Genomic DNA, 27,265 nt, shown 5'->3' with positions numbered 1-27,265 from the left:
ATACGGACCATTGTGGGCAAGCGAGTTTCAGATTTTTTTCCATACATGTGATGATTGTTGAAACCAGTTGGAACAATCTTTTGTATGTTGGAAATTTTGAAAATAAGTGTTATTTAAACAGAATAGCAAATAACTTCATTAGAAAAAGCCGGTTATTAAAAATTATTATGAGGATTAAGTCAATAAACAGTCCAGTTCCCTAATGCCGCTCCCCCCCCCCCCCCAGGTTTTCTTGATATCAAAGCGATTTTTTAAAAAGTTTTGGGAGGTCTCTCGTGCCTTGCTTATAGTGCGGTCTATTTTTGTGGACCCCATTTAGGTATATTTGGATATGTATCATACATACAGGTATATTTGGATATATGCCATACATATAGGTATATTTGGAGAAGTGTTATACATGTAGATAAATACACTAACGTATGAAATCAGTTTATAAGCTTGCCATAATATAGAAGTTTTAATTTTGTCGTGTCATTTTACCTGTACTAGTTACAGACCAGAAGAATTTGTGCAGTGACCTATTGTTTGTCAACCGTTGTATGTCCTTTTCTCCATCAGCACTGTTTAATTTGTTACTGCTGCTGCTCCTAAACTACTTGGTCAGTTACCATAACTTGACACACAATCACGCTGTGAAAATGTAAAAGGAACTTAGTCACTTATTTTTACTAAACATTTTGTATAATCTCCTTTCTGTTCCTAGTCACTAATCTTTCATATCAGTAGTTGCAAGACCATGATGTATTCAGATGGGGAAAGAAGCACCAACTCAGTTTTTTGCTATTTTTAGCAAAAATACTTCTTTCAGAGCTATTACAAATTTTTAGAAGAATCCTTGCTTTATAAATCAGGTCATTATTACACAATAATTATTTCAAGAATTTTTCTTTTCAGAAGATAAACCAAATTGATAATATATGTTTCTGCTTCTATTTGATTTTTTTTCTTCTCATACTAAATAACATATATTTTTGATTGCTTGATGTTGTTACTATGACTTCGTTTTGGTGATAAAGGAACCATGTCATTGGTGTAGCCACCTGTACGCCGATATGCGGTTGCATAAAAAATGAGAAATAAAATATGAAAAATTATATAGTTCCCAAGATATATTTACTGACTAGCTCTTCTCCATTTAGAACTCACCAGAATCCTCCTTCAAACATTTCTCTTTTAAAATTTTTATGGGTGTGGCCTACAGGATGCCTAAAGGATGGAGGGAGAAAACATCCTGCATCAGTCTTTGTACCTTGAAGTTGTATATAAGTCAGAATACTCTAGCTACACTCATGCCCTTCTTTTCTTAAAACATGTAATTAATCATGGGATTTCAAGATTATCTATTTATGTGTGCAAATAAATTGATCACTTTTGTCATGTAAAATCAAAGTGTCTCCTTAACTGGTGATGAAATCAGTACCTGATCCATGCTTGAAAAATTCTGAAATATATTGATCAAATCATTCTGTTATAGTGATATTTGTTCATTGATGCCTAGGCCAACAACAGCTTTAATAGTGTAATTAGAAATTAGATGCCTATGTGTTGTTTATGTTTACACCTAAATTAATTTTAAATCATGAAGCCTGTAATGACATGTTTAGAAACCTTACTACTTAATGTCTCTCATACAGAATGTCCTTGCCTGAGTTGTACCAGCATCATTTTCTTTGCCTACTTTTACAAATAATAACTAATTGAGGATTTTTATGTCCCAAGACTATTGTAGTTACAGAATATGGTGTTAGCCTCAATCTTATGTACATGATCTCTTTCATACATGCTAGTTTCCAGCACTGTGGTGGAGCATTTGTGTTTCATGGACACAATTGTAATTATCAATGGAAACACTTGCACTTGTCTTCCATCCCAATAACCCAATGTGACTATTAGTTTTCAGCAGAGAATAAGTGAGCAGATTTTAAGGACAAAGCATTAAAACTTAAATTTCCTGTAGGAACTAATTTCCTTTTGGTTGTGATCAGGCAATTTTGAAGTATATTGATCATGAGGACCCCCATGATGCAATTCTGATTAACAATCTATAGCAGGCAGTTGTTAAGTGAAAGGTTTTCCCCAGTCTAACACAGAGCGGTAATAAAATTGTTGTGTTGGCTTAATCTGTAAGATTGACCTGGAATGCAGCTATAGTAAGTCTTCCTCAATTTCTATAAATCCACATTAAATTTATATGTAATCTTTTTTCCCTTAGTTTACAGGTTACAATTAGACAAAAGTACGATCAGTGCAGTTTAAAAAATGCAAAAAATTAGATGACACTGTAGAAAGTATTGGCATATAGCTATGATTCCAGCTTTTCAAGAATTCAGATGGAAACAGGTTACCATCATTTTGTTCTTATCTCAGGCGGGAAACTCTTCTGGGATATTTTCTATATTTTCATATGTTATTCAAAATGTCTTCATGTCTAAAATATTTCTACTTTTTCATCTACTTTTGGAAACCCACACCATGTTGGCGTCATTTCACCTACTTCAAAAATAATTTGATTCTAGCCTCTTGTTGAATATCATGAGATACCCCACAATAATATGGTTCTCACATTGCTGTGAATATTGAGATACCCTACATTAATAATGTTTTCACATCACAGTGAATATCATGAGATACCCTTCAATAATAAAGCACTTGCATCATAGTGAATATCATGAAATACTTTACAGGGATATGATTTTCGTATCACAGTGAATATCATGAGATAACCTACAATAATATGGTTCTCACATCAAGTAGTAATATTAGATTTACAAAATTTGATTGGCAAGATGCATTTAAATCTCCAAATAAAATAAAATTTTCAGAAATCTCAAAATTCACTCCAATCTCCTTTTAGATATAGCCTGATTGCATTTATAATACCTTACTACTGTGTAATCTGGGGTGAAAAATCATATAGATCACAGAACCTTTTATATGACAAGTATAGGCCTTGTTCATCCAAGAAATATAAATTATACACCTTTCTACAGCCATGGCCAGTACAAAACTGGTCTGTTCTTAATTGTTATATTGTTATTTTTCCAGACAACCACCTGTGAAATTTCAAGGAAGTTTCTGTCTTTTTCTATTGTCATATATTCTTCCCATGCTAAAAGAACAACTTTCCAAAAATGATTTTTTAAAAATATTTTTGGATAATCACAATATTTGCAAATCATTGAATTGAAAAAGTATAATAGGACAAATCGTATTTAGTAAGAAAAATATTTTGTCATTCAGAATGATTGATCAGCAAATGCTTTAACCAAGATATTTTTAAATTTTTGATAAAAGATGCTAGTGTTTCATGCACAATAATCTAGAGAAATTTGAAACCCAATCAAATCCTAAATTTGTACACATCTATGTCAGTGAATTTTTAAAACGCCCCTATTTTTATAACTTTTGTTGATATTTACTTTTAGTCCTGACAATGATGCAGATGCATCTAATGTTTCTACTAAGGCATATAAAGAGTTCTCAGGTCCATCTAAAAGGAACAATGTGTCCTCAGCATATTGTACTAATTTATTTTCATATCCATTTATGAATATGCCCTTAATATCATTATTGTTCTGAACCATAATGCCTGAACTTTCTGCTACTAATAAAAACAAATAAGGAGAGAATGGATCCTCTTGATGACAACCATATCCAGTATTTAAAAAAGCGGCAATGCAAATCCATTTTGAATCACACAAAACTTTCACTTTTCTATAATATATATATATATATATATATATATATATATATATATATATATATATATATATATATATATATATATATGTATATATCCAATATTTTATTTGTTTACCAAAATTAAAAAAGAATGCACTTCCTGTTTAAAACTCCAAGAGAAAGAATTAAAAGCATTTTCAAAATCAACCTGTAAAATAATACCATTCATATTATTTAATACTGTGATGCGTATAGTATCATATATCTGTCTGACTAACTCCCCCACTGTCTGAAGTTTGTTTTCACTACTCCTTCTAACCTACTTGGAGGGTTGCTGTGAAACTCTATGCATCTATTCACCCCATGATCTTGTTATTCCTTGATAAAAATGGTGCTGCTCCCACACCCAATATGGCAGACATGGTGGCCATCTTTAAAATCTTCTATCTTATCTCTACTTCGATCCAAATGGATGGCTGTTTCAGCATGGGGTTTTTACCAGTGGACTTCTTATGATACTTAGTTGGTCATGGTGCCTGTCACACAGCCAATATGGCTGCCATAATGGATATCTTAAACTCATGTTGATTCTATTTGCTTTGAATCTTTGAATTGACGAAATGATATCCGCTTTATCCTAAATAAAAATGGTGGTAGGATGACATCCAATATGTATACCACAGCAGCTAATTTGAAATTGTTGTTATTTTCTAAGGATATAAGAGATGGTTTTAACACTTTACAGTTTAAAGGAAGAAATGGTCTTATCTTTTATTACTTGAAATTATTTTTGCTTAGTAGAGCATCAGTCACTTCTGGGGACTTTAAAAAAAAAAGAAGTCATTTTCGATAATAAGAAACTGGTATTATAATTTGAAGCTTATTTCATTATCAATATTATCATATTTTAGGGTATTGGAGTCTCCCATTGTAGCCAGGTTATGACAATTGTGCCATCTCCTATGATTAATATTTTGTCAGACATTAGCAGTTCTCTGAAAGGTTAAATATTCATGGCTCCTGCGGAACAATTGAGGCTGATAAATAAATCTTTCACAGTGGAATGTGGAATTATGCCCTGGCTATATTAGAGTGTTATGAGTTTTGCAGCTGTGGTAATGTGGTAAGATTGGCAATTTGTCCAGAATACCAGATACAACCAAGGATGGCACTTGAAGCTAGTGGTCCTGCTGATTGGGTTTTCATCTGGAATGATTTATAACATGGGAATGAACATTTAAATGTCTGGTGTCTGGCAGCTTTGTCATATGGAGTTGTAAACATGTAACTTTAATCTCTCACAACTTTACATTTGTCAACTCATCAGTTGCTTTGTCTAGGATTTGTGACATTTTATGATCCTGTCATATTTTGAAACTTACATTTAGTGGTACCCATGTCCATCCATCCCCTCCCCGCATTTAAATGCTTAAAATTGAATGCAAGTCTTTACAAATGAAAAACACTAGGGAAAGTTAGATTTTCAATATGTTTTGAAACAGTTTGACCTAGTTATATATCCTGTTTGCCTTTGCACGTTGCCCTTACTTATCAAGCCAGGTTTTTGTTTTTGTAGTATACTGTCAGAATATGTGTTTTATGGACAAATTTCTTATTTGGTCATTGTGAAATGGTTTACAAATGCAAAAATTATAAAATCAGAAGTACAAGTATTGAAAACTGATTTTTTTCTGTACCTTAGAATCCCACATTTTTATGTTTTTTCTTCTTCATTATTGATGTTTTTTATATAGAAAGAATAGAGTCGTAAGCTTAAGAATACTACTTCAAAACTTTGATAATCCAAACTTCAGTCACTTGAATACCTCATATCAGTTAAAATATTTTATTAGTCCAGACTGGAAGTATTCAGTATTTTTATATTCATGACAACTCAACCTTCAGTTGCTTGAAAGCCAGAGTCACTCAGTGACTGACTGGTTTCAGGCATACAAATGAGATTTAAAAGTAAAAAGTTTGGGCTGAATTCCAGTCCACATGTCAACTCGCAGCTAGGTGTTATTATCAGTGAATGCATAATACAAGTTTAAAAATCAATTGGAATGATGTGCGCCCAAGCTAATCTACATAATTAGCTAAATAATGTCACTAATGTTGATTGTTTGGAGATGGTCTTTTATCAATAAAACAATTTTGTTTGCAATATATGTTGTTGTTTTTGTTGTGGAGTTTAACGTCATTTTTCAGCACATGATATGCTATACATGGCGGCCACTATTAATTGTGGAGGAAGAACCCGGGAAGAACCACCGACCCACAAGAAGCTACTGGCAAGCATTTTCAAATAACAACATTGGCCGAATCCAAGACTTGAACCCACTGCAATATATGGGTTGACCTTGTCCTAAAAACATGTCATTGTATTGCTGAAGAAGTGATCCACTATAATCAGTGTTGGTCGCTGGACGATTAATCGCTGCAAACATCAGCTTTTATTGTTTAAATTCAAAACCTAAAATTAGGCTCAGAATTGAATTCCAATTTTATTAAAAAGTAGAGAAGAATTCCTTGTGGCAATTATTGGTGGTCAAATCTGGACATAGCAATTCAGAACTGAGCAATATTTCTCTTTTTTTTCTTCTTTTTGTTTATTAATTAAAAATTAGTGATGTGATCAGTGAGGAACTTTAAGCAGCCCATTAGGTCATTGTTAATGTTTTTTTTAAATTAGGGTTTACTTCACACAAAGTTATCTGGATGATCTCAAAAACTAAGACTAACCAAACACTTAAAGTCAAAATTCATTCCCATGGCATTTGGAGTTTTAGAAGTTTTACTGTAATTAAGCTTTTAAATTTGATCTCCCCAACAAAAAATTGCCAAGATTAAGGAGCCAGAATCTGCAACACTGAAAAACTGGAATAAAAGCCACATATTGCACTACCTCACTTTAAGACCCTTCATTATAATACAGTTCCTGTTATGAGATGAGTACAGTCATGGATTCCATATCATTAAGTAACATTATATGTACCATGTGCTTCATTACAAGGTGGTCTCTTTATAAGGCATCATACTCTGTGACTTCCATGGAAAGCATTATAATGAGGGAATACTGTATTTTGATAAAGAGAGATGAAAAGAAATAGGAGGAACATAAATTAGTTTTCATTTGCAATTGTGATGGTTTGATTTCAGCATTTATACACAGCAGTCTACACAAGTATTTTAAAATTTCATTGACAGTTTAATGAAATTTGCATTTTACTAATATTCAGTTGTTCTTTTTGAAGCAGGAGATCCGAGACACAGCATTGACCAAATTCCTGAAGTCTGGCCCCTGGTTTTTGGCTGTCTATAATGATGACGAAGAAACCCGAACTGTGTCCTTCAAATCTGAGATCAACTGTAAGTCAAGTTTACACCAAATGCCATTCCAAAATCTCTGTTTGATTATAAATCTAGGCCCAGACAAACTAACTTAATTCCTATAAAAAGAAATTGTAATGCTCATGCTAAATTACTATACTTTCATGGTAAGAATGGGAAAATATGTTTATAACCTATGCTTGGTCAATCCAAGATAAAATTAATAAACAGATGAAATCTTGTATAAAAATTTGGTCCAGAGAAATCTTCCCATTGACATATGCAATAAATGTGCAGTTACAGCAATACTATAAAAGTGAAGTTACCTACTGTCATGTACAGTTCATATATTTGCATGCTTATTCCAAACCTACTATCATGTACAATTCACACATTTGTAGGCTTATTCCAAACCTACAACTGTGTTCAGTTCACGCATTTGTAGGGTTATTCCAACCTATCATGTACAGTTCACACATTTGTAGGTTTATTCCAACCTACTCCTGTGTTCAGTTCACACATTTGTAGGCTTATTCTAATAGTCATTTAAAATTTTGGCAATTGCTTTCTGCCAGTGAGTGAGCTTCATTCTCTTAAATTGGATATTTAATATTTTACCTCAGCTAGAATGGCTCCATAAATCAAAGTTTAATAATTTTCATCTATTATCAAGCATTGTGAAATATTGCAGTATTTAACTTCATGAAAAGTGTATAATGGTCCAAGGAATCTAAAATTCGAAAGTCATAGGAAGGTGTTTATTGTCTTGTACTACTCTTACTTGCATATTTGTCCCCAGTCAAGGATCATTACCTCGAAGAGTAAAGGACAAAATACCATCACTAATTGTCCATATATGGCTACAGATATCCTACACTTTTCGATTTTATAATTTTCTTTTACAGTGCTGTTATTGTGATTATTCAAATCATAAGTGTTTCCTTTTCTTTTTTATTACTTGACAGGTGACAATGTAAGGTTAAGGCCACTGCAGTCAATGTTATTTTGGTTTCATTGCATTATGTTAGGTATTATGGATTGAAGTTTCATCACACTTTATAGATGGTCTACGCATGGATTTAATGTCCAAGGTCAGGGTTACAGGCACTACAAATTTAGTTTTGGGTTTCACATGACAAGTAGTCTGTCCATAAGTTTCCCAGACCCATTAATTGTATCAACTTGATACAGCTCTCCCCCATTATAATGTGCCTCATTATGCCACAGTTCCGGATATAACACAGTATTACTGTGGACCACATGATGAAATGTCCCAAATCATACCCATCTATGACAGTAAGCATTATGGTAAAACAAGATGAAACTTAATCTTATACCTTACTTTGTTATTCTAAACAACATTAGTTAAAAATATTTGATAGTGCCGACTATACCATGGTTCAGTATATTATGCAGTTCTCAGTATATCACAAATCAATACTTATTGCGGTTCTCAAATGAACACGATTCAGTAGCTAGTGTGGTAGTTTGGTTGATGGACCCAGATTTTCATGTTAAAATGAGGGAAAACTGTAGCTGCATTACACTTAAAAGAGAGAAGCTCTCCTTTGAGTCTGCAATCAATATATCAGAGATCAAGGTCATTGAATGTGAAATAGCCAAATTAAGTTAACCTTACTTTTAAAATAGCTATAAAATCATGTTTCACAATGGTGCCATATACTTGGGTAACAAGTGACATCATATGGCTCACATTATTTCAGTCTGCACATTAAGTGTTGATTTTGCAAAATTGGACATCTTAAGTTTCAAATCAACAAATTAATACCTTCATTGTTTGAGATTAGGGATTAATTGTACATCTTTGATCAACTTTGTCCGTGTATCATTGTAATGGATATATATACCAGTCATTATTGACTTGATTGTCATTGTAATGGACGTATGTACCAGTCATTATTGATTTGGTTGTAATGGATGTATGTACCAGTCATTATTGATTTGGTTGTAATGGATGTATGTACCAGTCTTTATTGACTTGGTTGTAATGGATGTATGTACCAGTCATTATGGACTTGGTTGTAATGGATGTATGTACCAGTCATTATTGACTTGGTTGTAATGGATATATATACCAGTCATTATGGACTTGGTTGTAATGGATGGATGTACCAGTCTTTATTGACTTGGTTGTAATGGATGTATGTACCAGTCATTATGGACTTGGTTGTAATGGATGTATGTACCAGTCATTATTGACTTGGTTGTAATGGATATATATACCAGTCATTATGGACTTGGTTGTAATGGATGTATGTACCAGTCATTATGGACTTGGTTGTAATGGATGTATGTACCAGTCATTATTGACTTGGTTGTAATGGATATATATACACCAGTCATTATTGACCTAGTTGTAATGGATGGATGTACCAGTCTTTATTGACTTGATTGTAATTGGATATTTGTACCAGTCATTATTGACTTGGTTGTCATGGATGTATGTACCAGTCATTATTGAATTGGTTGATATGGATATATATACCAGTCGTTATGGACTTGGTTGTAATTGATGTATGTACCAGTCATTATTGATTTGGTTGTAATGGATGTATGTACCAGTCATTATTGATTTGGTTGTAATGGATGTATGTACCAGTCATTATTGATTTGGTTGTAATGTATGTATGTACCAGTCATTATTGATTTGGTTGTAATGGATGTATGTACCAGTCATTATTGACTTGGTTGTAATGGATGTATGTACCAGTCATTATTGATTTGGTTGTAATGGATGTATGTACCAGTCATTATTGACTTGGTTGTAATGGATATGTATACACCAGTCATTATTGACTTGGTTGTAATGGATGGATGCACCAGTCATTATGGACTTGGTTGTAATGGATGTATGTACTAGTCATTATTGACTTGGTTGTAATGGATATATATACCAGTCATTATGGACTTGGTTGTAATGGAAGTATGTACTAGTCATTATTGACTTGGTTGTAATGGATATATATATACCAATCATTATGGACTTGGTTGTAATGGACGTATGTACCAGTCATTATTGATTTGGTTGTAATGGATATATATACCATTCATTATGGACTTGGTTGTAATGGATATATGTACCAGTCATTATTGACTTGGTTGTAATGGATATATATACCAGTCATTATTGATTTGGTTATAATGGATGTATGTACCAGTCATTATTGACTTGGTTGTAATGGATGTATGTACCAGTCATTATTGACTTGATTGTAATTGGATATTTGTACCAGTCATTATTGACTTGGTTGTCATGGATGTATGTACCAGTCATTATTGATTTGGTTGTAATGGATGTATGTACCAGTCATTATTGATTTGGTTGTAATGGATGTATGTACCAGTCTTTATTGACTTGGTTGTAATGGATGTATGTACCAGTCATTATGGACTTGGTTGTAATGGATGTATGTACCAGTCATTATTGACTTGGTTGTAATGGATATATATACCAGTCATTATGGACTTGGTTGTAATGGATGGATGTACCAGTCTTTATTGACTTGGTTGTAATGGATGTATGTACCAGTCATTATGGACTTGGTTGTAATGGATGTATGTACCAGTCATTATTGACTTGGTTGTAATGGATATATATACCAGTCATTATGGACTTGGTTGTAATGGATGTATGTACCAGTCATTATGGACTTGGTTGTAATGGATGTATGTACCAGTCATAATTGACTTGGTTGTAATGGATATATATACACCAGTCATTATTGACCTGGTTGTAATGGATGGATGTACCAGTCTTTATTGACTTGATTGTAATTGGATATTTGTACCAGTCATTATTGACTTGGTTGTCATGGATGTATGTACCAGTCATTATTGAATTGGTTGATATGGATATATATACCAGTCGTTATGGACTTGGTTGTAATTGATGTATGTACCAGTCATTATTGATTTGGTTGTAATGGATGTATGTACCAGTCATTATTGATTTGGTTGTAATGTATGTATGTACCAGTCATTATTGATTTGGTTGTAATGGATGTATGTACCAGTCATTATTGACTTGGTTGTAATGGATGTATGTACCAGTCATTATTGATTTGGTTGTAATGGATGTATGTACCAGTCATTATTGACTTGGTTGTAATGGATATGTATACACCAGTCATTATTGACTTGGTTGTAATGGATGGATGTACCAGTCATTATGGACTTGGTTGTAATGGATGTATGTACTAGTCATTATTGACTTGGTTGTAATGGATATATATACCAGTCATTATGGACTTGGTTGTAATGGAAGTATGTACTAGTCATTATTGACTTGGTTGTAATGGATATATATATACCAATCATTATGGACTTGGTTGTAATGGACGTATGTACCAGTCATTATTGATTTGGTTGTAATGGATATATATACCATTCATTATGGACTTGGTTGTAATGGATATATGTACCAGTCATTATTGACTTGGTTGTAATGGATATATATACCAGTCATTATTGATTTGGTTATAATGGATGTATGTACCAGTCATTATTGACTTGGTTGTAATGGATATATATACCAGTCATTATTGATTTGTTTATAATGGATGTATGTACCAGTCATTATTGACTTGGTTGTAATGTATGTATGTACCAGTCATTATTGATTTGGTTATAATGGATGTATGTACCAGTCATTATTGATTTGGTTATAATGGATGTATGTACAAGTCATTATTGACTTGATTGCCACAGAAGTAATGATGTACCAGCATATTGTGAATTTGCCTAAAATATTAGCAGCTGGAAACTTTGTATTGCTTAAAATAAATGAATACCATCCAGTTCATATCTTTGCTATGATTAAAGTCATCTAATTTTTAAAAAAATAAAAAACATCTTTGATATGTTGTTCTGTTGCAGATGAGATGAAAACAGGGTGTCCTGGTGATTGTTATGGACATGGCGATTGCATTAATGGACAATGTCAGTGTTACCCAGGTTACACTAGAATGGACTGCATGCTGTGTAAGTATTGACCATAACTGTTGGATCTTGTAGATTGTAGTTTTGTATCATCTAGTTTTACAAAGGAGGTGAGTAGAAGGCACATTAAGAATTTAACTGATGCCTTCCTGACTCAAGTTGGTTATCCTCCATGTTGTGGCTTATGGTGGGGGGGAAGGCTTGGGGAAAGATATTTTGTTGTTGTTTGTCATTCATGTTCAAAGACGACCATGACATCACTGACTGGTTTGGTTTGCATGAGTATGAAAATTGCTGATCAGACTGATTTGTGGTCTGAACTGTCAGTGGCGCACTTGATAGGAGATGCTGCTTGGGTTTGCTTGGTCAATAGAAGACGTGCTGCTTTTCTGAGATTTACACAACTCGTGCTTCTGTACTGGCTCAGCAGTTCTCCCCTGTTCATAATCAGTAGCTCCAGTATGGGTGGGACTCTGCTATGTGGAGTGACCTTGTTGGAGATCTTCCCAAATTTTTAGGCAATGAGAGAGATGAATAGTTGATCATGACCTTTCCTAATGAGCTGTTGATCTCACTATGGATGTCATCACCATTACTATGCCTGGATACTTTTGGTGAGAAGAGTGAAGCATTATTATTATGGAGCCTACATTTATGTAAATGAAGTCATAGTCACCTTCCTACTGTTGGTGGCCAAGTCAAAGATTTCGTAAAGTTTCGTTAGTTTTTCAGCAATTTTATGATCAGGTGGTCAACTTGCAAGTCCTGATCTTCTTGTTAAAGGTATTAGGACATGTTCCATATTCTGTTCTTTCTACATATGGACCCCATACTAATTAAGCTGTCACAACATGAGCTCACTGGACCCATACTAATTAGTTGTCACAACATTAGCCCTTTGGACCCCATACTAATTAAGCTGTCACAACATTAGCCCACTGGACCCATACTAATTAGTTGTCACAACATTAGCCCCTTGGACCCCATACTAATTAAGCTGTCACAACATTAGCCCACTGGACCCATACTAATTAGTTGTCACAACATTAGCCCTTTGGACCCCATACTAATTAGTTGTCACAACATGAGCCCACTGGACCCATACTAATTAGTTGTCACAACATTAGCCCTTTGGACCCCATACTAATTAGTTGTCACAACATGAGCCCACTGGACCCATACTAATTAGTTGTCACAACATTAGCCCTTTGGACCCCATACTAGTTAGTTGTCACAACATGAGCCCACTGGACCCATACTAATTAGTTGTCACAATTATTAGCCCTTTGGACCACATACTAATTAGTTCTCACAACATGAGCCCACTGGACCCATACTAATTAGTTGTCACAACATTAGCCCTTTGGACCCCATACTAATTAAGCTGTCACAACATGAGCCCACTGGACCCCATACTAATTCAGCTGTCACAACATTAGCCCACTGGACCCCATACTAATTAGTTGTCACAACATTGGCCCTTTGGACCCCATACTAATTAGGCTGTCACATTATTAGCCCACTGGACCCCATACTAATTAGTTGTCACTACTTTAGCCCACTGGACCCCATACTAATTAAGCTGTCAGAACATTAGTCCACTGGACCCCATACTAATTAATCTGTCACAACATTAGCTCTTTGGACCCCATACTAATTAAGCTGTCACAATATTATCCCACTGGATCCCATAGTAATAAGTTGTCACTAATTAAGCTGTCACAACATTAGCCCACTGGACCCCATACTAATTAAGCTATCACAACATTAGCCCACTGGACCCCATACTAATTAAGCTGTCACAATATTAGCCCACTGGATTCGATACTAATTAAGATATCACAACATTAGCCCACTGGACCCCGTACTAATTAAGCTGTCACAATATTAGCCCTTTGCACCCCATACTAATTAAGCTGTCCCAATATTATCCCACTGGACCCCATACTAATTAGTTGTCACAACATTAGCCTACTGGACTCCATACTAGTTAAGCTGTCACAACATTAGCCCACTGGACCCCATATTAATTAAGCTGTCACAACATTAGCCCATTGGACCCCATACTAATTAAGCTGTCACAACATTAGCCCACTGGACCCCATTACTAATTAAGCTGTCACAACATTAGCTCTTTGGACCCCATACTAATTAAGGTGTCACAATATTATCCCACTGGATCCCATACTAATTAGTTGTCATTAATTAAGCTGTCACAACATTAGCCCACTGGACCCCATACTAATTAAGCTATCACAACATTAGCCCACTGGACCCCGTACTAATTAAGCTGTCACAACATTAGCCCACTGGACCCCATATTGATTAAGCTGTCACAACATTAGCCCATTGGACCCCATACTAATTAAGCTGTCGCAACATTAGTCCACTGGACCCCATTACTAATTAAGCTGTCACAACATTAGCTCTTTGGACCCCATACTAATTAAGCTGTCACAATATTATCCCACTGGATCCCATGCTAATTAGTTGTCACTAATTAAGCTATCACAACATTAGCCCACTGGACCCCATACTAATTAAGCTTTCACAACATTAGTCCACTGGACCCCGTACTAATTAAGCTGTCACAACATTAGCCCATTGGACCCCATACTAATTAAGCTGTCACAACATTAGCCCACTGGACCCCATTACTAATTAAGCTGTCACAACATTAGCTCTTTGGACCCCATACTAATTAAGCTGCCACAATATTATCCCACTGGATCCCATACTAATTAGTTGTCACTAATTAAGCTGTCACAACATTAGCCCACTGGACCCCATACTAATTAAGCTATCACAACATTAGCCCACTGGACCCCGTACTAATTAAGCTGTCACAACATTAGCCCACTGGACCCCATACTAATTAAGCTGTCACAATATTATCCCAAATGCATGTGACCATGTCACATGAGAATATTAACTTATAAGAGCTTATAGTTACATGATTAAGTTGGAACATTTTATTATTTTCACTTTACAGCTTCTAATCAGAACAGATTTCTAAGTCCATGATATGACTGTGAGTTCATTAGTTTTGATTTTTGTTTGTTTTCATTGGTTTTAACAGCACTTTATTCAGTCATTATTGCTTATATCATGCTGAGACAATGGAAAGTAATTGTGATTCCCCAGCGACAGATGAAAGCAGACAAGCTGGGATGGCCTGGGTGGGTTTTGAACCTGTGTCCCTTGTATTAAGAATCGGATATCTACCAGCTGAGCTACCATAGTTATCTTAGTTTAGACATCGGACATACTTCACTATGACTCCACCATCATACTGAAATGGAGCAAATTTCGACATGTCAGTGACAATAATTGGTTAGATTTGCATGTCTTTGATTGTGTTGATTTATGATCCATGCTACAGGTCGATGCTTGACTGACTTGGGGATCAATATGGTCATGTTAGGTTAAGCACGGACATTTTTCATTGTTGTAATGTCATTTCATAGGGAGTTTGATTTATCGTGACTGCTTCTGCTGATAAAAAGAATGTCACCCTCCAAGATGGTCTTTTATGACAAAAATTAATTTAATCCCTAAATTTCAATAATTTTAATTTCAGTTTGGTACAAGTCAGCAATGCATAACATTTTATATGTGAGGCAATATGAATTTCTGGATATTAAAATGACCTGTTGCCACCTTTAAAGCAAATTAACAATGTTCAGAAAAAGGAAATGCGTGATAACTTCCCCAGCTTTAAGCGTATAACTTGAGATAACAATGTAAGATAGCGTTTAGAATTCAATTGAAAAAATGTCAATTTCCATGTGCATTCCATTTAATTCCAAAATCTGGTCAATTTCAATTTCCTGCCTGCAGGGGAGCTGCAGATTTTTGAGGTTATCCTCTTATTGGCTTACATCAGTTAATCCAATAAAACCCTACAAGTGTTTCTTCACTGGGAACTGTTTCATTTAGCACAAGATAGGGAGGGAGGACTTCCAGATAACACCTAGCTGTGAATCACCAATCATCCATTTAGGGCATTACTAATAGGATGCCCACAGCAAGGGCTATAAATTACATCTGGATAGGGATTACAAAAAGCAGGCACTTGCCATTGAGCTAGTCTGACATGCCCATACTTTAAGACAATATTGTCTTAAAACTGATCCATCCCATTTTTAAACTTCAGCCTCCCATTTCCTGGTACATTAATCATGTTAACAGTTCCAATAGCTGGATTGTTGTGTGAGGGTTTGTTAGAGCTGGCAAGAGAGGACTCCTTGTGGCAGAAATCTCTGTAGGGCAGGATCTAAATCTCAAATTCTGGGTTTGTCTCAACTGAGAACACTCCAACGTTTGATTCTAAATGTATGCTAGAAACTTCTAGAAAGAGTATTAAATATAGCACGCTTTTTTTAAATTAAACAATATCATAGAGTATTCATTTTAATATTGACATTTGTCTGTGAATCCATAATTAATTCAGGCTGGTCTGTATTTTAGGATGTGCCATTATTTAGCACGTGGCAGATTAAAAGTTCAGCAAGTAATGCATATTGATAGCATAGGACCATATTTTATGATTCATGATTAGAATACTAATAAATTGTGATAAACACAATTTTGTTATGTTGACTCGACTAGTATTTATTTTTTAGATAATTTTTTAAAAAAATCAGCAATTCTTTATTTTTCATGATGAGTTATTTCAAATTGACTTGTAATAGTTTTTTGGATGAGTTTTTAAAAAACTAATATTTAGATTTTTGGACAAGTTATTTTAAATCGACTAGTATTTAGTTTTTTAGGTAAGTTATTTGAAATTAGTTTTTTTATATAGTGCCATATAGGGCATATTACAACTTCACCTTGTTGCTAACTGCTCTGTTGGCTTAGTGGTTAGAGCATCCACCTCAGATGCAGGAGGTTGCAGGTTCAAACCCTGGCTGAGTCATACCAAAGTCTTACAAAAATGGTACAGGCAGCTCTCTTGCTAGGCACTCAGCATTAAGAGGTTAGTTTTAGGACTGGTCAACCTGGTGTCAGGATAATGTGACTGGGTGGGATGTCATGCTACATGTCTGCAGCATGATGCCCCAGTGCTAGACATCACTACTGCAGATATTGAAGCGATATGACTGATTTTTTTTTTTAAAGCTACATTAAAAATCCAAATCACACACACTCTCACCTTGTTGCTATAATTAGAGTTTGATGTCATTTATCATTGAGACCTGACATGCACCACCATATTGGTCTTGGACAAACAGAACCAAGTCAGTCAACAAAATATGTTTGTTATGAAGACAAGTCTTTACAAACTGCTGAGGAGGCCCAGAGTGGCTGAGGGGTCTGCCATCTCACCTCTGTCTGCTTGGGTTCGAGTCTCAGGCTTGGCTAATGTGACTACGTGAGAAAGTTTGCCAGTAGCTTCTCTGGGGTTTTCCAGGGTTCTTCCTCCACCAGTTACACTGACCACCATGTATAGCCTATCTTGTGCTGAAAAATGGCATTAACTAGAACAACAACAACAACGATGAACTGCTGAGAAATATCTATGCAGAGGATAACCTATTTACATTTTACCAGGATTTTTTCTATATTTAGATGTTCTAGCCATAAACATAATTTCATAAAGGTGAGATTGCCTCCTTCAGGTATTTTTTTATGACTTCTGTTCCAGAAATAATTTACCATAATTTGTGCTTCAGTTGCAGTGACCTATGGTGATTCCACTCCCACCCCTTTCCCATTTTTGTCTGCTCCACCATTGTTTGGGTGTTTCAGTGAACTTCATAAACTTTGGATCTTTTGGTACATTATGGCACTGCAGCTGTGGATTTATAATCTGTAGTGGAACAATTATCTTGTTGGATTGTTCTGATGAGTGCTTGGTGGCTATGGATGAGTAACTCTTTATGGAATAGAGGGTGAGAATTTGTTTCTCATTTAGGTGTTTTAATATGCGGGTTAAGTGGCAACTTAAAATATTTGTAAAGCTTGTATGACATTTGTGGTTTTATGTAAATTATAAATGGACAAAGATGGTATTTGAATTCATCTTGCAACTGCAGGTCTTGATGCCCATTTATAGGCAGCAACTCACTGAAGCTCTATGGATGCACAAAGAGAAATCAATTACTTGAAAATTTATCACCATGTCCATTAAAGTTGGTGCTCATGTGTGTGATTTAAAGTTGATTTAGTTCATTTCATGTTCAGTTAGCATCCACAGTCCAGAGACAAATCCTTGCTGACCTCCATTTGTCAAATCAGGCATACACCATGTCATTTTCACTTCATCATTGTTGCATATAAATTAGCCATACATTTCCTTTTCCGTCTGTAATGCCCACTTAATTCAGTCCAGGCTTCTTTGATATTTATGATGTACGATTCCAAAGAATTTCTTCAACAATAGTCCATTTCCTTTTTTCTTCCTTGTTTGTTCATATATGATATAGTGTCCAGTGGACCAGTCAGCAGTTAAAACCTCAACCACACTGTAAGGAAGGATGTTATTATAGACTATACATTGATTTTGTTTTATATTATTGTGCCATTTGGAGTCTCACAGAATTTTTATTAAAAAACTCATTTTCATGTCAAATACATCAGTGTACATACAGCTAGATATTAACTAAACATGACTGTTTGAAGATCAAGCTAAATAAATGTAGTGCAAAAGATTTAAGAAAACATGACAATTGTTCAGGGAGACATTTCATTATTTTTTAAGTCAAGTGCAAGTTTAAGACGACATTAGAATAAAGCATAATGTCATAGTTTACAGATTAGAGCAGTGCTGTCCAACCCACAGCCCGCAGGCTGATTTTAAATGGCCCGCCAGAGCTCGAGCAGCTATATAGTCATTGCTTTTCAGTTTTCTGCTGTGGCCCTTGACTTCAAGAAAAACATGTTTCATTGGCCCATGGTGTCAAAAAGATTTGACAGCACTGGATTAGAGCAATAATGCATATAGTTAGTCAGGTGGAGATGGTACTTGTGATTTTTGTGGAGACCACATTAGTGGGAATGCAAACATAGCAGCAATGTGTCTGACAGTGGCCATGGTAACAGTTTTGATGAGTTTCAGTTTGAGACTTTAATTTGTATATGTTTCCAAAACCTCTTTATTGATTCTTATCACATATGGCAGGAATCATTTTGAAATTAAGACTATTTATTCCATGTCATGCTCATTCCATTTACTTTGGGGATGAGGGGATGGTCATCAAAAAGTTTTGGTTCAATTTTTGTTCATATAGTAATATTTTGTACAACCCTTGACAGATTGTCAACCTATGTGGCATTAATCATTATAAGTCAATTTGTTCTGCAATATGCTAACTAGCACTTGAACATTGAGGAAAAGGTTTGTGTTAAAGATGTGGTCAAGGTTTTAATTGCTTATATTTCCTAAACTTCATCGATGGGTTTTCTTCTTACTTGTGACGAGTCATTATGACCTTAAGATATTGCATTTGGTAAAACCTGTATATGGTTCTTATAACCAAGTTAGAGTTTGACTCATTGACCATGTGGTCAGGGTCACAATCATTGGAAATTTGTGTTAAGGTTTTGGTTAAATTAGTATCATTAGCTTTTTTGAAACCTCTTGATGGATTTTCTTCATACTTGAGATGAATCATCATTAACTAAGATAATTCATCCAGTGACTGACATGCACATTTTCCTATTTGACCTTGCATCAGAGGTCATAGTAAAACAAATTATGTTCACATTTTGGTAGCTTTTCACTTGCTTGCATTTCCTAATGCTCTTGATAGATGTTTTTGTATTTATGATGAAACATGTTACAAAGCTAAGCAATTCCCTCAGCGATACCCTTACTCCGGTTTTTTACATGGAGGTCAATGCCATGTTTTACAGCAATACGTTGTCCTTGGCTTGACATGCATTCCCTAGTCTGTCTTTTTTCAATCATAGTCAGTTAGTGTCAGTCCAAATGGGGTGTGTTCAATGTGAACATACACAACTCATGCTGTCTTGAACATGTCTCAGTACTAATTCATTTGCATACAAGAGAACTAAAAATACTGATTTTGCAGCAGCTTTTTCCAACTTTGCATTTTAAAATAATTTTCACTTACCTTTCTGTTCACTTTTAAAGTGTTTATCTTGGCTCAGCCAGTAAGAATTCATATAGAATTGTTAATTATTTAGTTTAATTTGTTGGTATGATACATTATTTTGTGTACCCTGTAGCAGTTGATAAATTACCAAGCTCAACTGTCAACCATTATTTAGTGTTTTATGGCACAGCAACTCAGGGGACTTGTATAGAGCCCATTATTTAGTGTTTTATGGCACAATAACACATTAGTAGGTGACATAGTTTCCACTATTTCATATTCAATGGCACAGATACATTAGTAGGTTATATAGTGCACATTATCCGGTGCTTTATAGCTCAGTAACACAAATAGGTTATATAGTGCCCATTAATGGGTGCTTTATGGCACAATAACACAAATAGGTTTCATATAGCCCATTATTTGGTGCTTTATGGCACAATAACACAAGTAGGTTTCATAGTGCCCATTATTTTGTGTTTTATGGCACAATAACACAAGCAGGTTATATAGAGCCCATTATTTGGTGCTTTATGGCACAATAACACAAGTAGGTTTCATAGTGCCCATTATTTTGTGTTTTATGGCACAATAACACAAATAGGTTATATAGAGCCCATTATTTGGTGCTTTATGGCACAATAACATAAATAGGTTACATAGTGCCCATTATTGTGTGCTTTTTGGCACATAACTAGTAGGTTATATAGTGAGGTTAGTTGCCTATTAAGACATATGGAAGGGGAACTTGGGCCTGTTCTACATCCCCAAGATCATCGAGGTATTTAGAATCTGCCACATATGAGTTCACTTTATATGTCAACTTCCTGTTTTATTCTCATTATGAAATCTGTATTATCATTATTTAGACATTTGTGTGCATAAGCACAGAAAACAAAGTGGACCAAATAAACTTGGACAGAAACTGGAAACTAAACATAGCATAAATAGACGTGAACATAATGCGTTTTTTGTATGCCAGATATTGATGTTTTATACATCTGATGCATAGTTTCCTCGTGTCAAGCCCATGAGGATATATGAGAAAGCCCATAAGGAAATGGAATTGTACATGAATTGGTTGTAATTACTAGCTAAATCCATGCTTGTTTGTCTGATACAGTGTCCCTGAATTGAATCGTGTCCAGCAGACCTCCAACTTTGATGACAGATGGACCATCTCCTTTTAGCCATCTAAAGTCAGTCATGCATTGGCTATCAATTCTCATATCCATTAAAACACTCACTGTAACACAACATTCATTGATATTCATGGTACATCATTGCTAAAGAATTCTTTCCTAATGGTCCCGTTTTCTCTTTTCCTATCCTGCTTCATTAACGGTTATGTCTCCAGTGATCCAATCAACAATTAAAGGTTCAAGACAGCTGCAATAGTGTGCTAACACTGTATAACTATCAGGGTTCTGGAAGTTACAAAATTTTCCCCCAGAAATAAAATTCATTAGTACAGCATGTTCTGAGCAATTAGATGCAGCTGGTTGTGATTGTATATATTAGATTTCTACAGAAATGTTAGAACCAAGCACAAATGAGGCAGTACAAATATAAACAAAGTTCTTTTCTAATTAAACATTTCAGTCAAGAGAAGATGCGTCCTTACTTTGATCTTTTGCACATAATTTAATGTTTTATATGCAGTCTTGGTAGGTGCATTGGTAGGGCATTAGCCTTGCTATCCAGGGGTCACAGGTTAAATACATACCCAGGCCAGCCCAGGTAGGCTGCCTTAGCATGTCCTTGTGAAAGGCACATAGCTCCCATTTCCTTAATGTGATGAAGCCAAAAATATTTTTAAAATGCTGTTAAAACCAACAATATTCTGTGACAGAACTCCTTAAACTTGTATATGAAGATTTAATGGTACATTTACATATTTAGTAACATCCAAATTTCAGTACTGTATTTATTCAACAATATACCATAATATTTATTCAGTGAAATAAACAGGTGCATAATAAAATTATTTGTATCTGATAGTTCCTGTCTTCTTTTACCACTCTACTGGCCATAGACCAGAAGAACTTGTGAAATAAACAGGTGTATAATGTCTACAATCTGTCTGTCCATCCTTTAGCACAAGTTATCGCTATTGCTCTTGAAGTACGTGCCAGATTATCATGAAACATGACAAACACATTCATTCCATGGGGTTTTCACTGAAAGACTTATTAAGATATCTCGTTGGTACAAAAATGAAAGGGGCCCAGAGTGGCCGAGTGGTCTAAAGCGCTCACCGTTATGGATCACTGCCATCTCACCTCTGCCTGCATGGGTTCGAATACAAGGCTCGGCTAGCGTGGGTATGTGGGAAAGCCTGCCAGTAGCTTTTCGTGGGTCGGTGGTTCTTCCCTGGATTTTCCAGGGTTCTTCCTCCACCAGTTATACTGGCCGCCATATATAGCCTATCTTTTGCTGAAAAATGGCATTAAACTCTAGAACAACAACAACAACAACAAAAATGAAAATCATGCCAATCTGATGTCCAATATGGCTACCCTTTGTAACCATCTTGAAAATCTTGTTATTGCTACTCTTACATGGATGGCCTTGTCAGCATTGGGTTTCATGAAAAGTCTTCTTATGTCTAGTTTGGCCTCAGTTAAAATAGATGTCTGATATGGCCACCACAGTGGCCTATTTGAAAGTCATGTTATCTCTACTTCTACCTGGATTTTCATATCAACGAAGGGTTTTCACCAAAAGTATGGCTGCCATGGCAGTCATCTTGAAAATCTTGTTATGGCTACTCTTTCTACATGGATGGTCATAACACTGATAGCCTTCCTATGATACCTAGTTGGTCTTAAATAAAAATGGTGCCACTTATACTTCAATATGGCTGCCACAATGACTATGTTAAAAATCTTATCACTACTCCCCCAAAATGGATGATCATTATCACATATGGTTTCACCAAATGACTTCTAATGATGCCTACTTAGTCCAGTTGAAAATGTGCCAATCTGACATACAATATGTGTACCCCAGCGGCTAATTTGAAAATTTTGTTATCACTGAAGAATATGAGATTGTTTCTACACTTGACAGTTGCAAGGAAGAAAAGGTCTTCTCTTGCATACCTGGAAATTCTTTTCACCCAGTAGAGTATCAGTCCTTTCAAGGGACTCTTGTTTTGTAATTACCTTTATATGCAGTAAAAACATAAACATTTTGAACAAATTGAATTTTGCACTGTCTACATTAAACAGGTGTCCTTCCTATAAAAGACATAAAAAATTTCTTAGGGACTTCTGGAAAGAGTTATTTATATTCAGACATCATATAAGATGGGTTTCTCTACAGAGCTTAGAGACTCCATTGAAGATAACATGTTATTTAGCGATGAGTAGGTTTTATTTTATTTATGTGAATCATCTGCCAAACTGCATTGCTTAGAAGACCATTGACTAGAAATCCTGTAGTTTTTAACTGTAAATTGGTCTGGCATCACTTTAGTCCATTTAAGATGAATTTGGATCCAGTGCATTGAGAAGTAAAATTGACCTCAGTGACTCGCAACCACAATATGTCTCAGTCACAGAAGAAGTGAATATGGTATCTGACAATGTTTTACTTTTGAGAATATATGAGGAATAAATTCTTCTAATAATGCTGCATTTTGCAATCAATCAAACTGGAGGAATTCCTACTTAATTGTCCCATATCCTCACCACCACCACCAGTACTGGTTTCATTAGAGATCCATTCCCCAGTAAGTTAATGAGCACTATACATCAGTTCTGTAGTGATTGTAAACACTGGACACTATAGGTTTACTAATGTATGCCATAAATTTTTAAGAGAATGGGTTTTAAAGTTTTAATTTTCCATTATGATGCTTTATCACTGTTCTTGAAAATCTTGTAATCACAACTGAACAGAAAGCCAAATGATATATAGTTGATTCTAAAGGAGAATGGTGCTGATGTGATGTCAATTGAGATCTTTAAAATTATTTGTTGCTACTCCTTCTGAATGGATGGTCATATGAACATGGGATTTTCACTAAAATACAGACATATGATGTCTAGTCTGTCCTAAATGAATATGTTGCCAATTTGGTGTACAAAATTGCCTTCACTCTATTGCCATTTTGAAAATCTTGTTATTGCTATTCTGCTATCTTAAACTGTTTATCCAAGATGGCTACCACAGAAGCCATCTTGAAAATCTTGTTAAGGCTGTTGCTTCTGAATGGATGGTCATATCAGAAAGAGGTTTTCACTGAAAGAGTTATTATACTGTCTAGTTGGTCCTGAAGGAAACTGGTGCTGATCTGTTGTCCAATATGGATACAAATTAATAACATTTAATATCCAGTATGGCCACCATGGTGTCCATCTTGACTATCTTGTTATTGTTAATTCTCCAAAACAAAGGACATATCAACATAGCAGTTCTACCTGAAGACTCTGTATGATGTCTTATGATGCTTTGATGGTTCTTAAATGATGTCATTTTGTTCCTCAGTGAAAATGGTGCCAATCTGACATCCATGGCAGCTAATTTGAAAATCTGCTTGAGAATATCAAAAATGGTTTCAACAATGTCCAGTTAAAAGGAAGAAATGATTTTAAATTGAATTCATGGAAATTCTTTTCTCTCAGTATAGCATCAGTTCCTGTGAGGGACTCTTCTATACATCAGATTGATATGGTTTTGACTAAACATTTGAAAAAAGTTTTCACAGGAGACTAGAGGACCAAGTATCTACTGCAAAGCACTAAATTTATCTAGTCAAATGGAAATTTAATTGTTTTTTTTGTTGTTGTTTGATTTGGTGTTTTATGTTACAGTAACACAAGTACATTGTTGTTTGATTAGGTGTTTTATGTTACAGTAACACAAGTACATCGTTGTTTGATTAGGTGTTTTATGTTACAGTAACACAAGTACATCGTTGTTTGATTACGGGTTTTATGTTACAGTAACACAAGTACATTGTTGAATGCCATAGCAGTTTGAGTAGCAACCCCAAACTAAAATCACGATAGGATTCTAACCCAAACCCTTTCTGTTGCAAGTCCAGCAAACACCTAACAGCTGAGACACTGTTGCTTCATCCTTTTTTAGACACCTTTTAAGAAATGCAGGAGGACACATCTATGCCCCTGGGTATGGGGTATTACAACATGTAAAGACCAGTAAAACAAGAAGAACAATGATATTTTGTATTAGGCACCATAAAGTTGAAAAACAAAAGAGCCGTGACAGGATGTATTTATTTCAGTGGATAATTACTCTATTCAATGTTGCAATATTAAATAATGTAAAAGTTGCAGTTATGAAAATGGGTATAATTTGTTGCAATAGATAACTCTGTTTAAGTTATTATTTCAATTATGGCATGAAAAATAAACAAAAATGGGCTTGTTTCCACCTATTGACCTAGTACCACATCATGATGCCTGAGCATACTGCAGGTAATGCCCTGCATTTAACAGAGATATTCGCTGTGCAGTATAGATTCATTTTTTTCCCAATAGGCATTGTAGAGCAAGACAAAACAGATTTGTATTAAAATTAATTATGAGTACGCTGTTTCATGTTGATAAAGCTGTTTATTTTGACCTGAACTTGCTCCATGCAGAGTCATTGAAGAAAGAGAGCAAAATATGCTTCTTTTCTTCTAACTGCCTGTCATTATTAATTATTAATTATGGATAATTATTTTGTCAGCTCTAGATGTTTTTCTGATCATTATCTTATGAGTGCCATAAGAGTTTCCGTATAATATTATCATTTTCATTTTGTCTTTCCCATTCCATTGTTCTCTGGTAAATGAATCACTCAAACTAAACAATTCTGTAATTTTGCAAGTTATACATTTTTTAATAGGTTTTGCATATGCAGTTGTTACAAATTAGACCAGAATAATTTTTTGTGTTGTTGACTGCCATATGTTTTTTTTTTATTTTTGTCTTCAAGATGATAAGAAAATTTAACTTTCGGTTTGAAAAAATTCACCGCCATTGCATGACGTGTTAAAGTTACATGGAAGGCTACTTTCTGGTTAAATACTGTAGTAGAGCTTTGATAGCTACAACATTTTAGCTATCAAATATTCTGCATCTTTTTAATAATTTGCTTCATACAGTTGAGAATCCTTCCTTTTGCCTACTACAGTGCAAATCTCCAAGCAACCTAAACTGTGGTATAAATAAATGGAGCCACTTCACTTCACAATATGCCACTTTTGCTATTGCATAAAACAATGGACTCAACACTTCACAGTATGCTTCATTGTTCTATCCCATAAAGAGATAGACCCAGAGTACTTTCCAATTTTGGTTTACTATTATTGGTTAGGTAATTGCCCTTTTATGGCCAGGAATTGTAAGTCTGCATGAATAGATTGCGCTTATGTCAAGCTGCAGTGATGTGTTCACTAATAAAACAGAATAATGGAAATAAAAGGCAAATTTAAAGGCACAGTTGATGCCAGTATGTGCATGTCCAAGTCAAATCAACGTCCAGCAGTTTTATGCATCATCATAAGAAGTAGCCAGAGGGACATTCCTTTTTTCAGCCATTTATTGTTAGGTATGCAGCAGGGATTAATTGGACCAGTACATGATGTAACTTTCTGCAAATTGAAACAAAACAAAACAGCGGACTGGATTTTTTTAAAATACATTTTTATCCCATTTTCTAATCTGTTCAGTGGCCATTGTACTAGTCATCTAAGTGTTGAAAGTATTTATCAGACATGCTAGGGTTGGGTTCTGAGAAATCTGGCATGGCAGTATGATCGATGTCCATGCCATCTAATGACAAATCCTTTTTGACATCGTGTGTCCCAGAAGGAAGAGGATATATGTCTTTTTGAGCCCTTTATTGTTGATTACACACTGGCTACTTTTTTTAAACCATGTGTAATGCTTTTTTTAGTGCAGGTTTTAATCTTAATTTTCCTGATGCCTGCATCCAAAGGAGTTTCTTTATCAATGAATCCATGTATTTGTACATTCATCATGCCCATTTTATTAAGGGTTTGGCATTCAGTAACTAATCAACAATTAAGTTTATTACAGAGCTTTGCTCTTGCACATGTGGAGGATGAAATTTGTTGAGTAGGATTTGATACAGTAATCTCACAAATTCATCACCCATTAAATACAGAATGATCCCTAAAGTCACCCACAAAATCGTAAGCGCCATCTGGCAATTCGGATCATATTGCAGTGTGATGTGCGGGTCAGAAT

The 27,265-nt window shown here is 35.0% G+C and overlaps 1 protein-coding gene across 9 annotated transcripts in view; it reads left to right on the top strand.

Annotated features, from left to right (window-relative positions):
- The window catches only part of LOC149796957 (teneurin-m-like), a 432,723-nt gene that overhangs the window by 342,719 nt on the left and 62,739 nt on the right, over positions 1–27,265 (top strand). For 8 of the 9 annotated variants that reach the window (XM_089961631.1, XM_089961633.1, XM_089961632.1 and 5 more), the window contains 2 exons: positions 6,939–7,053; positions 11,911–12,015. In XM_089961631.1, coding sequence (XP_089817757.1) covers positions 6,939–7,053; positions 11,911–12,015 — 220 coding nt within the window. The remainder of the gene's footprint in view (positions 1–6,938; positions 7,054–11,910; positions 12,016–27,265) is intronic. The other variant, XM_089961636.1, reaches the window with a different exon arrangement.

This window comes from Sinohyriopsis cumingii, chromosome 6 (genome assembly GCF_028554795.1).
Source record: "Sinohyriopsis cumingii isolate HCF-2022 chromosome 6, ASM2855479v2, whole genome shotgun sequence".
Taxonomy (NCBI): domain Eukaryota; kingdom Metazoa; phylum Mollusca; class Bivalvia; order Unionida; family Unionidae; genus Sinohyriopsis; species Sinohyriopsis cumingii.
This window is presented reverse-complemented; position numbering and strand designations above follow the sequence as displayed.